Source organism: Carcharodon carcharias, chromosome 15 (assembly GCF_017639515.1).
Source record: "Carcharodon carcharias isolate sCarCar2 chromosome 15, sCarCar2.pri, whole genome shotgun sequence".
NCBI lineage: Eukaryota > Metazoa > Chordata > Chondrichthyes > Lamniformes > Lamnidae > Carcharodon > Carcharodon carcharias.
The window spans coordinates 129,395,355-129,411,037 of record NC_054481.1 but is presented as its reverse complement, the minus strand read 5'-3'; the positions used below and the strand labels follow the sequence as shown (position 1 = coordinate 129,411,037).

Genomic DNA, 15,683 nt, shown 5'->3' with positions numbered 1-15,683 from the left:
TTCTTAGTAAAAAAGTTTATTTACAGTATATGCATATTCAAATTCCATTTGTAGTTCATAAAACTTACATATTCAAGGCACATGTATGTTTGCTGCACTACATTAAAAGGCTTATGTACAATATCTCCTGGTTTTAAGCAATTATTTTTACTTAATAGAACAGAACATGTACACTTGAACAGACAGACAATCATCAACTGAAAATAACCTTTCTTCTCCCTCAAAAAAAAAACCTGAAAAATCTCTTTACAAATTACATGTAACCACATTATCTTAGGTACATTATTACTTCCCAAAGAAAAATGTTTAAAGTACTTTACATAACTACAAAGAGCATGGCTTCTTTCTGAGAAATACATTAGTGTATGCAGCAGCAAAAAAAAGAGAAGCCATGTGTCTTTTCCTCAAAACCATATCACTGTCAATCCTTGTATAATGGTTAGGACTGAGTATAATAACAGGTGGAAGTATTAAAATCACACATTCAAAAGTTATTTTCTTTTTTAATTAAACTATATGAAATTGGCACCTGACTGCACACCGTTTCAAATGTGCTGAGACAACATCAGACACAAAATGTCATTAACAAGACAGATGAAACGAACTGTTTCAAAGAGGGCATTTCTCTCTCCCTCCATTCCTCCAGGTGCATTGCACATGTACGTCTGTTTACTGTCCTACTTACAGTTAACAGGAAAGGAAATCTTAAATGTCATGTCAACACAAGAAAAAATAACTTATAAACCCTGAAACAATACAAAACTGCGTAAACACAACCAAAGTTTACCAGAAAATATTTAATATGAAATCTATCAGCAGTTGGTAAGATGCTATCAAAAACTGATTAAGATGTCAGCAGGAGCCACTACATCTGCCTTCAGAAACTACAAAACAAGCAGTGCAATTTACACGAACTAACCCTCAATACTCCAATTGAATCTCTTTAACAAAGATGTTTAGAGATCATATATAAATCCTGAAATAATACAAGTGTAAACAACAGAAATAGGTTATATCCATCACCGCCGGTGTCTGCTATGGCCAGAATGGCTGTTGTGATGTTTTGTAGATCTTTCATAAGATCGTGATCGATCGTGTCTTCGCTCCCTGTGATGGCTCCTACTTTCTTTGTGCTTTCGAGGAAAATCTAAACGCTCTCTGGATCTGCTTCTAGATCTGGACAAACTTTTACTGTAGCTCCTGCTGTGTGATCTTCTGCGTTTATGGGAATTGTATTTGTATTCTCGGATATCATCATATTCCTTGACTTTTGGCCTGCCAATGTAAGGAGAGCTTCGTTTGTGCCGTTGTGGAGGGGAATCACTGCGACTTCTTGAGTGGCTGCGGGATCGAGAGCTGTTGGACGCAGAACGACTTCTTGTTCTTCTGTTCACAGGGAAGAACAAAAACAGTGCCAAAACACACATTAGTACTCAAATAGTATCAAGTACATGGACTTATAGAATGGTTACAGTGCAGGAGGCCCTTCAGCTGTTCATGACAGCTCTCTGCAAGAGCAACTCAGCTAGTCCCACACCCCTAACCCTTTTCCCTGTAGCCCTGCAAATTCTCTCTTCAGGCTTATTCAATTCTCTTTTGAAAGCCTCAATTGTATCTGCCTCCCCGCTAGTCTAGGGAAATGCATTCCAGGGCCTGAGTACTCACTGCAGAAAAATTGGAAATTAAAGCAATCTCAATAGAAATAGTAAAACCAGAAAAATCCACAACTGCTCTAAGAAATATACACTTTTGAAATATTAGCCCTGTAAAGTTAGCTGTTAAGTGTTAATGGCAGACCATAGATGTTTGCCAACTTTCAATATTAATTGTCCTCATCATACATGGACTCCAATTCAGCTCTCATAATTACGAGAAGGGTTTTCTCTTTCTTGCCCCCCCAAAACACCCACCCACCTGCTTTTTTTTTTTAAAAGTTTGCTAAGAAATGAATGGCTGAAGTCTTTCCAAGGCAGAGATTTCTTTCCTAACACTTTCTTAAACAGAGGAGAGATATAATTTTCTCAGATTATACCTGAAATTGAAAAATTATTCATAGTTGGGGGAGGATTGCCACTTTTGCTTAAGCTACAAATTTGCAAGATAAACATAAAACCTTAACAGATTCATTATTAAAGCATATTTGTAGAAAAGCTACCATCAATCTTTCTAATAGATTTCTAATGTAGATTCTACAACAGTGCTGTTCAATTTTTAAATGTTAAATATAATCTAAATTAGTAAATTACATTGTTACTAGTCTCGGACTGGTAGTTCCAATAGTTCAGGTTTCAGTAAGACAGAATTCAGTTAGCCCTTCAAGCAGAATGCTACATGTAAACGTCCAGGTATGGACATGGGTCAAAGGTGAGAGAATCCCTGCTCATAACATTTAAACTAAATTCTACTAGATTCACAAAGTGTCCAGAGGATCCAATATTATGTCCAGAGCACTTAGCAAACTAGTTTCGACACAAAATCATACGTATAGTACCATTCAAACCAAATAAGGAGAATTTATCTTCTCTTACTACTTTGCTTCATAGTCAGGTTGAGTCTGCCTTCTGATTCATGCAACCTATTTAGGATTATTGCATTTTGAAAATCACTAAATACTAATAAGCTGTAGTATTTAATACATGCTTAAAACAGCAAATCTTTTGGCCATCAGATCCAATATATTCTTTTATGGCTTGGTAACATACTTTGTTTTATAATGCTCCTGTGAAGTGCTTTATGGTTTTTATTATGTTAAAGGTGCCATATAAGTTGTTGCTGTTCAAGCCCGAGACAGAGGCGGCAGTGCTACCAACTGAGCTACAGGTGACACCTGATGAAATCTCAAAAACAGCATTTTGTTGTGTATCAGCCAGTGTGACTATGTTTGTTATGTGCAGACTACAGTATGACAGAAGTCCAAGGTAGCATTTCCAAAGTCAGACTTTGATATGCATTACTTACCGCCTCCTAGGGGAATGTGATCTAGAGCGAGACCTTGAGTAACTCCGACCTTTGCTTCTGCTTCGACTTCTGCTACTCTTCCCCTTTTGAACACTAGAAACAAAGTTATTTTTGGAATTTTAAAATAGGTACCTATATTCATGACAAGTCAAATCACGGCAAACCCAGCAGACAAGACAAGTCAAGCCAAACCCAAGACAATTTTTCTTTAGATAATAGTGCCGTCCAGTTGATGACTTTTTCAGGAAGCCACAGGACCTCTTCTTAGAAGCAATTTTCCTTTTTTTTGGAACTTACAGAAAACGCAACTTTCTAAAAGCATTTAAAATTGGTCAATACAAATTATTAACCATTTAACTTCACTCTTCTCAAACTACAAAACGGGATGCAGCATTAAAAGAAAATATATATGGTATATTCCTCACATACCCATTAAAAGGACTAGTAGATCTGGGCCATTTTTCTTCCTCGTCCAGTTTCCTTCTAGCATTTTTCATTACTTGAATAGATAGTGGTGAAGGTTTTTCAAATTTTCCATCCTTGGGAGAATCTATAAAGCACAGATTATTTGGAGAAAATATTAGTGAATCACAATGGAACAAACCTGTTCCAGGTATTCAATCAGATCATGGCCGACAGTCTCATACCTCCCCCCACCTCACCCCGGCCTTGGTTCTGTAACCCTTAACACCCTTTACTGATTTAATTAACATTTAAGAGTTTGAGGTCTTTTGATTAGTTATTAAAAAATATACAAATAACTAGAAGTATATTACATGGCAAGTTATCACATTAAGTTTGAATTAACTGGCTGAATAGTAAAGGGTCAGGTGACTAGTAACAAAAATTAAATTTAATTTTGCTAAAATTAAATTTTGCACCTGGTTTTGAGGATGGTGAGAAGCTAGGTGGAGCATCTAATGCAGGTGTACCATCTGGCAAAAGACCTTTGGCTTTAGCTTTTGCTTCTTGAAGAGCCACCTTCCGCTTTTCAACTTCACTGTCAAGGTGCTCCAAATTTGCCTGCAAGAATTGTTAACATTCTAAATTAAGAACAAGTCTCATTGTTTCTTTTCTGTTAATGAAAATGAATACAACGAAAATATAACCAATTTGTATCTCAGATTTCCAAACCTTTTTTCGGGTGTAGAGCTTTAAGATTTTCACACAGATTTCCTTCATTTCTTCTTCACTTGTTCCAAATAGTAGAAACCAATGGGGACGATTTGGAAGTGGAATCTGCAAAGAATTAATTCAATGGCCATGTAATTTGGCTTAAGGCGGCTAAATCCTAATAAATTAATGCAACTGAAAATACTTGCATATACCTCATCTTTAGTTATAGGCTCTGCACAACCAAGATCTGCTGTCTATTTTTCAAAATGTCTGTTTAGTCCTTGATCAAAACCACGAAAAAAGTGACTAAAAACTCCGTGCATGCAGACATCATCTAGAAACTTCAGCTTATTTTAAAAGGCTACACCCAGGTACTTTTAGTAATCCCAAATGCATATAGACCAAAAGATTACAGATTTCCTCTGTGCTCCATTCGCTGGTCTTAAGCAAAGGCAATAGGCCATCATTTTTTGATGCTGCATGGAGAGAGGGAGATTTTTTTTTTTAAAGTCAGATTTTCCAACCCCAGTTGTCTCCCAGTGATTTCTCACTTGATAAGAATGGTCATGATTTCCACCGGCAGTTGGAAGCACCTGACTCACAAAATAAGTTACTTGGCCATGACACTGGACAACTAGCTAGACTTTAGAACCATGTCCCAGCAAAAGACAGAGCATTTCATAGAAATGTGTACTTGCAGGGAGGAAGCAGATGTTCACCAACCTCAAGTGCCCTAGCAGCCAAGTAGATGCAGGCACAGGCAATAGTCTCTGGATGGTACCGGACAAACACATCTGTCCGCAGGCTGTCATTCATATAATTCCTGAAACAGACAACAAAAATGTTGCGGCAACCCACCCAATATGCTGCTAATTTCTGTGTGCAACTGCTTTAGATGGAAAAGTTAAAAAGCCACACAGGGTTCAAAATGCTCAATTTTCTGTTATTTTTGTAACACAACCAAAAGTAGAAGAATAAAAACGACTAAAAATGAAATTAAAGAATCTGGAGATGACCAAAACTTTTAGCCAAAGATGCAGATTGGATTGTCCATAAGAAATTCATTCAGATCAGATTGTCCATAAGAAATTCATTCAGATCAAGCACCTTTACGATTTATTACTTGACTAGGAATCACAGCCTAAAATCAAAAGGCACAATCCACAGATGGATAACACCATCAGATAAATAAAATTCCTTTAGATGCCAATTCTAGCTGCTCACTTACATTTATACACTTTGATCAAATGCTTTACCAAATGCAGATTCTACTCATCACTTTCTCAATTTCTATTTTTGTATTCCCCTTCTTCCAAGTATTCAGGCCAATATAAATTGCAGGTTTTTTCCAAAGTTATCAATGCCACTTTATACTGGAAAACTGGACACTTATAGAAATGACTTACGCCCCCCGCACCTCCCCCAAACCAGAATAACATCCCTCCCCTGAGGATTAATATTCCAAGAGTGCTTTCATTCATATAACTCCATAACTGAGACACTCAGAATCCGCTTCAATATGGTACAAGAATGAGCACATTGACTTCAATGGTCTGTTCTTGGCAATGAGGTATACATGGATAATTAGTCATGAAATGGTAATGTTTACTAAAAATTCTGGTGTAACCTTACAGCATCTTTTATTTATGAAAAAGAATCTTTAATGGCAATTTATTCTTCCACAGCTATGTTGGATAGGCCGTTTTAAAAAATGACATGTATTACACAAATAAGCATTTTGATCCCCGTATGGTAAAGAACATAAAAAAGGAAAAAAAACACAGAGAACCCATTTTAACCTCCGTGCTGATCTACTAACTGGCCTGCTCTCGTGATAAACCAATACAACTCAAGACATGCAATGTAAAATTAAGACATACTTAAAAACATCCATATTTAATGAAAGTCTTGAGATAATGATCCATGCTAGAATATCTGCACTTCTTGTCTCCTTGATCACAAACGCATGTAAATCACAAAAAAAGTTTTTCCATGCACCAGCAATACTCCAGTCACTGAGATCTTCTCAAGCCCGTACAGACCAAGATCAATAGTATGACTCGATTCTTTGAACACTTGAACTCAGTCTTTATCCAATCTCATGGGCCATGCAATCAAATATTATGGAAGCACTCTTCTTGGTAACTGTCGCATTTGATGCAAATACTTAAAGCATTTTCAATTCTCCCCAGTCTTCTTTAGCGACAACAGCACAGAATAATTCTTCATGCTCATAGTCCCAGTATTCAGTATTCAAGATTCAGCCAAATCAGAAATTGAGAAGCTGCAAGATATCACAGGTGCTGCACAACAGTCAGAAGAGTTTCAACAGTCTCATTAACAGTCTTTGATTAGGTTTCCTTCCATTACAGCAATTAATAAAAATAGACCATTACAAAACTGTTTAAAAATATAATAGCTTTCAATGTTTTATTAAAATTACGATAGAAACATTACTTTAAAAATTTAACATTTTAAATTTATAAAACAAATCAATATTTCAATTTCTATATATATATATATATATATATTAAAAACCGTTTAACACAAGAAGCAGTTGGCCAGTTACTATATACCACCTCTCACTAGACAGTCAGCCTTCTTGGAGGAGAACCTGCAATGGATTGGTTCAAAGTGGCAGCCAGTTAGGGCCATCCTGGCATCAAAGTGCTTGGAGGGCAGTTCAGAAGTCTTAGTCACTTACCATCAGGGTCTACCCTTTGATCGAAAGAGTAGAAAAAAAAGAGAAGTTAAAATGGGTTCTCAATTAAGCAAATGCTACACCAGCCATAAAAAGACTAGTGAGCAGAAATATGAAATGTTATCCTAGTAAGATTTTTATATAAATCAGGTAATACACGTTTGAAGAATAAGATTCAACAATCTAGCAAACCACATTCCCACCGTCCCCACACCACCCCCCCTCCCTCCCACACCACCCCCTAAAAGTGACTACAGCACCTTATCGCTCTGATAAATGGAATTAATGTGATTGAACAGAAGTTGTTACAGGTATGTTAACATGTTCTCACTTCTGCTAAGACAGATTCAGCAAGTTAATTTTGCACTTGTTGTTTCCCCACATGGTAACTTTCTGATCTTGACTTTGCGTCAAGGGAGATGAACAAATGAAAAGGACCTTTCCACAAAATAAAGGAGTCACCATATACATTTCCAAAGTGTTTGGATCAGTCACTGAATGCTCTCCTGCATTCCCTTGCTGACAAGGCCAGCAGAGGCCTGGTTAAAGGTTTCCAGCCTGCCCACAAGCTAGGGAATGGTGCAGAGAAGGACTGGGGGAGGAGTGAAACATATGGATACATATTTCTGCCACTGTCTTTGCTGGTCATCTAAGAAAAACAAAGAAAAATCAACTTACCATGCAGTCTGGACCAGAGGCCGGTTACGTTCACATTCTAACACCTGAAGGTACATAACGATAATCTGGAAGATACAGGTTATAGAGTTACAACTGAACCTCATTCCGTCATTAGTGGAGTGGTTGTAAACAGAACCTAAATAACACACCATTAACACGGTCCCTATTTCTCATTTCAACTCACTTTTTTCACCTGAACAACTACAGTATGCATGGTTGCATTGGATAATTCTTGAATTCCACATTTACCCCTCAAGGTACACCTTTGCAAAGACTCAGTGGAATAAAATTGTTACTTCTCCATTTTAAAAACTCATTCCAAAAAAAATTTTAAATCTCTTGTTGTGATTAGAAATATATAGTAGCACACACAGCAAAGCATTTCTGCAAGAGTATTATAGCCTGTAGCTCTGGCATCAGAGCACAGAACCAGTTACGAGTTTGTTATAGCCGTGAATGATGTTTTTAGTCCATTTACTCATTAATTGAAAGAGAGGAAAAATGCATACGATCAAAGTGGTCCAGTAGCATTGGGCTTATTTAATCAATGACTAAATCACTATCGGAGTTTGATGGCGCAGGCCGAAGGCAGAAAAATGTTTATACTACAAGTTCCTCCATCCCCAAATGTATTTTCCAATTTCAGTAGTTTCCCTCAGAACTATGGGATTGCAAAACATTTTTCCTAATACCATAAAAAGGTGAATAAAATGTGTGAACCAACTATTTTGTTTGACAAGAGTTGCATTCTAAGTTACACATACACTCCCACCCACCCACACACTCACTCATTCAGTCTGCACCCACTCTGTTCCCTCAAAGCATTTCCAGATCTTTGCTAGCATCAATCTATATTGAACCACCAGATACATTATCTGCCAAAGGCGGCTGAGAGCAAAGATTTGCTGCTTGCCATCTCTTCACTGCCCCCATGCCCTTCCAAGGTCCACCATATACAAAGAACTCACTTTTAAACATGTTGCCAATGTACGCAAAAATACATCAGTAAATGTAAACCAGTTTACAAAACAACACTTTATGTGCAGTGAGAAGATTTGTACTCAAGCTCTCTGATACAGCTGGCACATCATTCCAATGTTTCTAATTAGCTTTGATTTCAGATGTTAAATTCCACTAGTCCAACATTCAGGACAAGAGTCAGTCTAAGTCAATGGGAATGTATAAAATCTCGACCGCATAATATTCACCGACTCCGATAACCAAAACATGGCTCTTCAGCCTCTATTGGAGAAGATGGAATGCTGCAACTGCATCATGTGACTTTAAATTATTTCTGAACTGCAACAACTCAACACCGGAAAGTACTAGAGCCATTTGCCAACATCAAATGAATTGCCTAATTCATCGGGTTTCCACTTTAAGTTATATAAAAATTGTATGATTGGTGCTTTTCAGGCCTTCCCTTTACATCTGTGACTGTAATAGTTAAGTCAAATAATTCAACAAAACTCCAGAAAAACAGCACTATAGCTGCATTACCCTTCAAAGAGACATCAAGTGCTCCTATTCTGACGGAAGGTCATAGACCTGCAATGACAACCATACCTTTCTTTCACCACAGATGCAGCCTAACCTGCTGAGCTTTTCCACCATTTTCGGATTTCATTTCAGATTTCCAGCATCTTCAGTGCTTTGCTTTTTAATCAAGTACTCCGTATCCGCCCAATAAAACCCAGTATCCAGATAGGTTAAGAACAGGCAAAATACACAATTAAGCAAGTTTTACCAGCAGAGGCTAGAACCCATAAATTCTGACTGACTAATGCTCACATGGTAGGACTGTCTCCAAAATTGTCAGGATTATTGTAACCTTTAAACTTAGCTCAAGTGTGCCACCATTGCAATCAAAATGCACTTAAATAAATACATGTTTGTCCCTTGTATGTAGCAAAAGTTAGTATTTCTGATAGTACTACTTCTAGCACTTGGCTGTAAAAAAAAGTGCAGTAAAAGAATTGGGCTTGATTAATCACTTGTATAAAAATTTAAGCTGGGTCATCACATGGCAGAAAATTAAAAGATAACCAAAATCTGTAAATTAATCCCAGTCTGTGCCTTTGATGGTCTTGGCTCACTGTTAACAAAAGGGAAGAGGCCACACTGTTTTAGGCCAAACTCTGCTATCCAAACTAGTGCTCAGTGAACAGAACAAAAGATTCAGAAAATAAGGATGTTATATATCAAACAGCAGGTTAAATTCACAAACCTTGTGAGGGTGCTTGACATGAACACAGAATCCCAGCTCCTTTAGCACTCGCCTTTCTGCTTTTATGACTTGATTCTTTAGGTTGACATAACTCTGGTCCAAAGGAAGTGGCACAGGAGATCTTTAACATAACAGGAAACCATATCAGGTCAATATGATCATATTAATCAGAGCTTAAATTTTAGGACAACAATTTCAACAAGATCTCAATTCTCAAATCTTGCTTTCAAACTCCATGCCATTTTACTTTTATTGGGTTTCTCCCATTTAACCGCCTCTCTGAAAGCTTTTTAAGTGACTTAATACAGTTGCTATTAATCACCAGCACAGTAATTATACTCAGTTGAAAATAATCAGGTGTTGTGGCACGCTGAAGCAGCTATTATACATTTGATAGAAATCAGCTGATTGAGCTAAAGAACCCAAAAAAAACAGCTTTATGCCAGTTTTCTAGTTTTCAGAAATTGTTTCAGGGGCCAGAGTGCTTTCATAGTAACCACCCATTTCAAGGAAATGGGTTAAAAGTAGGTTCCATGTACTGCTTGGAAAATAATGTTCATACTCTAAATAAGCTATTTCTTGACAGGGGAGCAAATTTCTGTGCTGTGATGATCTATACTAGCTACTTTTTGCTACATAGATTGAAACAGGCTGAACAATAAAACAGCCATGGTAAATGATCTTTCAACTGGAGTATATAAATCCAGGTTATTTAACTGCCAATACTGTATCTATAAACAAAACCTTCCTTGGCATGGTTAAAACAATAATTTTCAGGACAGTTGTTAAATTAAGATAATGCAGCCAGGTGAGTGCTCTATTTAGGATCCTAATCAGATATTTGCTTCGAGCTTGCAATTTTCTTAAACTTTAACCAAAATTCAATTATTTTTCAGTAAGAAGGCAACTGAAAAAAGCAACCCTTTCAGTAACTGATAAAAACAAAACTGCAGATGCTGGAAATCCAAAACAGAAACAAATACCTGAAAAAACTCAGCAGGTCTGCCAGCATCGGTGGAGAAGAGCACAGTTGACGTTTCGAGTCCTCTTGACCCTTCAACAGAACCAAGTAAAAATAGGAAAGGGGTGAAATATAAGCTGGTTTAAGAGGGGGTGGTGGAGGAGAGAGAGGGGGGAGGGTTGTTGGGACAAGCAAGCAGTGACAGGAGATAACCAAAAGATGTCACAGACAAAAGAACAAAGAGGTGTTGAAGGTGGTGATATTATCTAAAAGAATGTGCTAATTAAGAATGGAGAGCAGGATATACTCTTAATTAGCACATTCTTTTAGATAATATCACCACCTTCAACACCTCTTTGTTCTTTTGTCTGACATCTTTTGGTTACGTCAAACATCAACTTTGCTCGTCTCCTCCGATGCTGCCAGACCTGTTAAGTTTTTCCAGGTATTTCTGTTTTTGTTTTGGATTTCCAGCATCCGCAGTTTTTTGTTTTTATCTTCTGGTTATCTCCTATTACTGCTTGCTTGTCCTAACAACACCCCCCTTCTCCCCACCCCCCACCTCAAACCAGCTTATATTGCACCCCTTTCCTATTTTTACTTAGTTCTGTTGAAGTGTCATGAGGACTCAAAACATCAACTGTGCTCTTCTCTACCCATGCTGCCAGACCTGCTGAGTTTTTCCCAAGTATTTCTGTTTCTCCTTTCAGTAACTGAATTGATCACCATTTTAGCTAAGTGTTATGGTCACTAACCATATAAACATTCCCAACTTACTTCTTCTCCCTGAGTTTTCGCAAATGATGAAATACATTGATGACATCCCGAATACGCCTAGGATCTTCTTCAATTTTAGATGCCAAATGAACGCAAGCCATTGATAATATCTGTTTTGGGGAGGAATAAAATTGGAATTTTAATTTTTTTAATGGTTTACTTACTTGCCTTCCAGTTCTATGTCTAACTCCAAGAGGGACTTACTAATCATTTTTTTTTTGCTTCATACTGATTTGTCTGCTTTTTAAAAAGTGTATTCTCCACCCGATATTTCTGGTCAATGCTTACTATGTTGACTTGATGGCCAAAGCCTTTTTGGAGAATGTTGGTTATGCTGCTGTCATCACTGATCAGATAGACCTCCAAAAAGTAACTAATGGCTTAAGGCCACAGGTTTTTAAATTCAGAACTGTGTACACAGTCACAACTGTTACACACGCAAATGCCACAGCCAATTTATATGCAGCAGGATTTCACTGGCAACAAATGAATGAATCAAGAAATAGGAAGAGGCGATAGTGCCTACTCAGCCATTCAAGATCATACTTGAGCTGCTAAATCAATTCCACTTTGCTATCCAATTTCCACCCCTGTGATCCCCTTAGTGTCTGAAAATCTATCAATCTTAGCTTTGAATAAACTGAACTGTGCACCCAGCGCCCTACGTAGGTAATTTCAAAGATACACAATCTTATGAGTGGAGAAGCTTTTAAGCTCAAACCCGAATAGCTCACCCCTTACCATGAGACCATGACTCTCCAGCCAGGGAAAAGAGCTCCTCAGCATCTACCCTGTCAAGACCTCCAAGAATTTTATAAATTTCAATGAGATCATCTGTCATTCTTCCAGAGAGTATAGACCCATTCTACTCTCCCTTCAAAAGGAGAAAGACCCTCACACCAATCTACTGAAACTTTGCTGCACCCATCAAGCATTATGCTTCAGTTATCCTGTCTGCCAACCAATTTTCAATCCATGCCAACACATTACCCCCAATCCCATGTGCTATAATTTTGCACACTAACCTCTTATGTGGGACTTCATTCAAAAGCTTTCTGAAAATCCACATATATCAAATCAACTGGTTCTCCCTTATCTATTCTGCTAATTATATTCTCACAAAGCACGAGAGAGAGAGAGAGAGAGAGAGAGAGAGAGAGAAACACACACAGAGAGGCACCAATACAGAACAGCGAGCACATATCATCTGACTTATGAGCAATGGCACAACAATGCACATAAAAAAATACACATCTTGCATATAGTTCAAGCTATGTGTCATAATTACTTCCCAGAACATCCGTCATCATACTCCTATGACTCATTGTATATGTAAGAGTTAGAGAGGAAAAATTTGCTTAAAAAGACTTCCATATACAACCACTGGAATGGTTGGAATCAAGCAAGACTTTGCACATTTTAATAAAAATCTGTATCTCAATCCCATAGGTGGCTTGACAGCATTATTGGCATCTTGTCAATGAAGTAGATTTAACATTTGCTAAATTGGTTTACAGAAGTCACGCTACAGTAAGATGAAGATTTGCACCGATCGAGGTCTGACAATCTAACCATGGTACAGTCAGGATATCCTCAGAGGAAGCTTAAATACTTATTCACCAGGAAAAGGTAAGCTTTCACCAGGTTTGTCTTGCAGATCTAATTGGTTCCTCAACAACAACAACTTTGACTAGAAGCAATATGCATCCTCTGCACCCCCGCCTCCACCAACTACGTTTAAAAAAAATCTTACGTAAATAATACACTGGGCATTCTGAATTTTCTTCTGGAATCTAATTTCAGTTCAAACTTGTTACACTTACCTCCATAGGATGCTTCACAAAAGATTTTGAATAAAAGAAGCGCTGAAATAAAACTTGTCCAGTTGCCATTGCCACCTAAATCCATGAAGAGAACACAATCAGCCTAGCAAATTCAGATGCCTTTACTTTAACTCAATTTTAATATAGTTTGAGAACCGAAAGCATTTCACAAGTCAATTTGCATCATTACTTTTCTGGTTAATTTGGATTTAATTCCATAAATTTACAAGTTAATAAATGGCCAATTTAAACTTTTCCTTTCCAATTTTCAAAGCACTTCTATTTCTTAATCTATCTTTCATTGTTCGTTGGAACATTTAAATCTTACAGTATTTCAGCATTCTGGTTATGCTACTGAACTAGCAAAAGCAGAGGCTCAAGTGAGTTGCAAGGTTGAATTTGATATATCTTATCACTGCAAAAGGTGACTGAAAGCTGCTAGACTGTTCTTAGCCCCCAGAGAAAATAAACAGTTGTCCCTACCTGGTCTGGTCTACATAGGACTCGAGTCCCACATGAAATGGTTGACTTTGATTATCCTGTGAAGCAGCCTAACAAACCACTTAAGTAAAAAAAATTGCTCCAGTACTACAGCATTTTCTCAGGATAAGTAAAAATGGGCAATAAACCATCTCGCTGATCACACTACAAGAGCAAAAAATCTTTATTCTGAGTATCAGCATTTAAAGTATAACAATTTCCAATGATGCATTTTGATTAAATACCATATTTTGTAACTTCAAATTGCGTTTTTTCATGGAACATTCCAAGTCATATAACTGAATAAGCTCCAATTAATCTGTCAGTGGTGATCATGAGAAGCAATTTGAAATGAGGAAATTAATACCATCATACAACGGAGACTGTGGGAGGAAAGCATTGCGGTGACTCATGCACAAATGCTTCAGCGCTTAATATTGTGAAGGGGGACCAAACAGTGGTGCGGTAAACGTCCAAGTCTTTTAATTCCCAAATGGGAAGCATTTCGGGCGGCGGCGGAGGGGGAGGTTGTGGAAAAGAGCGTGACTGGGAGACAGATCTTTGTTACTCCGAAAACACAGAAATGGGAAAATGACCAGTCACAAACGAAAAAAAAAAAGCCACAAAATAAAACTACGTATCAATTGGAATCCCAACTGGATGTAAGTTTACACAATGAGACTAACACGTCAATCCAGTCTGTAAACTGGTTTCTGAGAGCCTGCGAGTGGCCTTGACCCAATTTTCTTGTTTTTCCACACTTACACTCACCAAAGGCCCAAGACTATTTACAACCAACTTAAAAAGGGCGATAGCAAATTATGTATTTGTTAAAATAACCGCTTTAACTGTTACTATTTTAATCTGGAGGTCAGGGGTGGAAGAACTCAGCAGCTTCAGTTATTCAGAAAGGCCGCCATGGTTCCCATCGACATTCACCGTCTCTTCCGCCCTTGGTTTGGAGGCCTCAGGCTCGCAATCCTCCCCTCGCTCCGCCAAAAAAAAATAAAATAAACAGGGCCCCAGACAAACCTCAGCCCGAACACACTAATTCTCGGTGCCACCCGCTCCCCCTGAAACCCGAAAGCGGCGAAAGCGAGGCCTGTTTGGCCCCGGGCCGGCCGGGCCTACCTGAGGGAGTTTCAGCAAAATGCCGGCTGCCTGGATCAACTCGCATCCCACTATCCTCAAGTCGGTCTCCACCTCCGGGTCCAGCCCGTCCGATAAAGAAGCCGTAAGGGAGAGTTTCTCTTCTGAGATCAGGCAGTTTTCCAGGGTCAGGGCGATGCTCGAGTACAGTTTGTCACCGATCAGGATCCCGCTTGCTGCCATTTTGTCCCTCTCTCCGCTCCTCGCGCGCCGGCTCCCACCCGGGCCGCCTCCGTCACCTCCGGCCGTTGGAGGAGGAAGTCCCGCCTTTTCCGTGGCCCAATTGGCGGATCCCGCCCCATTTGTCCAGAGGCAGGCCGCCGATTGGCGAGCACAGGTATCAATCATTCGCCGCCATCACGACTCGCTCTTTCATCTTATTTTATGGTTCTGGGGCTCCAGTGATTGACAGCAGCTTCTCTCACTGGCTTGGAGAGACGGTAATGAATATTTCCCTATTTTAATATTTGACGTGATGGAAAAATAGAGAAGTTCCGCCCCGGTCTGAGTCATCCCATTGAGGTTAAGTGGATGACGCAGATCAAAAATAGGATATCCCTCCCCCCCCCCCAACCCACCCCACCCCATGTAGGAGGCGTTTCATTGTGAAACTTAATCATAGGGCCCTCGTGTTTGCAAAAAAAATAAGTAAGCAGAATTGATACGGTACGAATACTAGAAAATATGCTGTATCCAGGAACAGGAGGACATTTAACCGCTCAGTCTGTTCGTAGAATGAATTAGAGCACAGAAGGAGGCTATTGGGCCCTCTTGTCTGTGCCAGCTGTCTACAAGAGCAACTCGTCTAGCCCC

The 15,683-nt window shown here is 38.7% G+C and overlaps 1 protein-coding gene and 1 long non-coding RNA gene across 10 annotated transcripts in view; one reads left to right on the top strand and one right to left on the bottom strand.

Moving 5' to 3' along the window:
• On the bottom strand, window positions 1-15,101 carry LOC121287943 (cyclin-L1-like). 9 transcript variants are annotated; one of them, XM_041206089.1, is made up of 11 exons: window positions 14,853-15,101; window positions 13,242-13,316; window positions 11,419-11,528; window positions 9,681-9,801; window positions 7,454-7,518; window positions 4,798-4,897; window positions 4,093-4,197; window positions 3,840-3,981; window positions 3,388-3,508; window positions 2,959-3,051; window positions 1-1,386 (listed from the first exon to the last, which is right to left on the bottom strand). In XM_041206089.1, the coding sequence occupies exons 1-11, from the start codon at window positions 15,051-15,053 to the stop codon at window positions 1,020-1,022; spliced, it is 1,500 nt and encodes a 499-aa protein (XP_041062023.1). In that variant the 5' UTR covers window positions 15,054-15,101; the 3' UTR covers window positions 1-1,019. The 9 variants fall into 9 exon arrangements, 4 of the variants coding, with proteins under 4 accessions (XP_041062023.1, XP_041062025.1, XP_041062026.1 ...); XR_005945277.1 differs by lacking the exon at window positions 1-1,386 and adding an exon at window positions 6,779-6,792 and having other exon boundaries at window positions 3,029-3,051; XM_041206091.1 differs by lacking the exons at window positions 13,242-13,316; window positions 14,853-15,101 and adding an exon at window positions 6,779-6,792 and having other exon boundaries at window positions 11,419-11,437.
• Window positions 15,102-15,236: 135 nt separating this feature from the next.
• LOC121288711 overlaps window positions 15,237-15,683 on the top strand; it is a 28,310-nt gene continuing 27,863 nt past the window's right edge. Inside the window, exon 1 of the long non-coding RNA XR_005945413.1 lies at window positions 15,237-15,310. This is a non-coding gene — a long non-coding RNA (uncharacterized LOC121288711). The remainder of the gene's footprint in view (window positions 15,311-15,683) is intronic.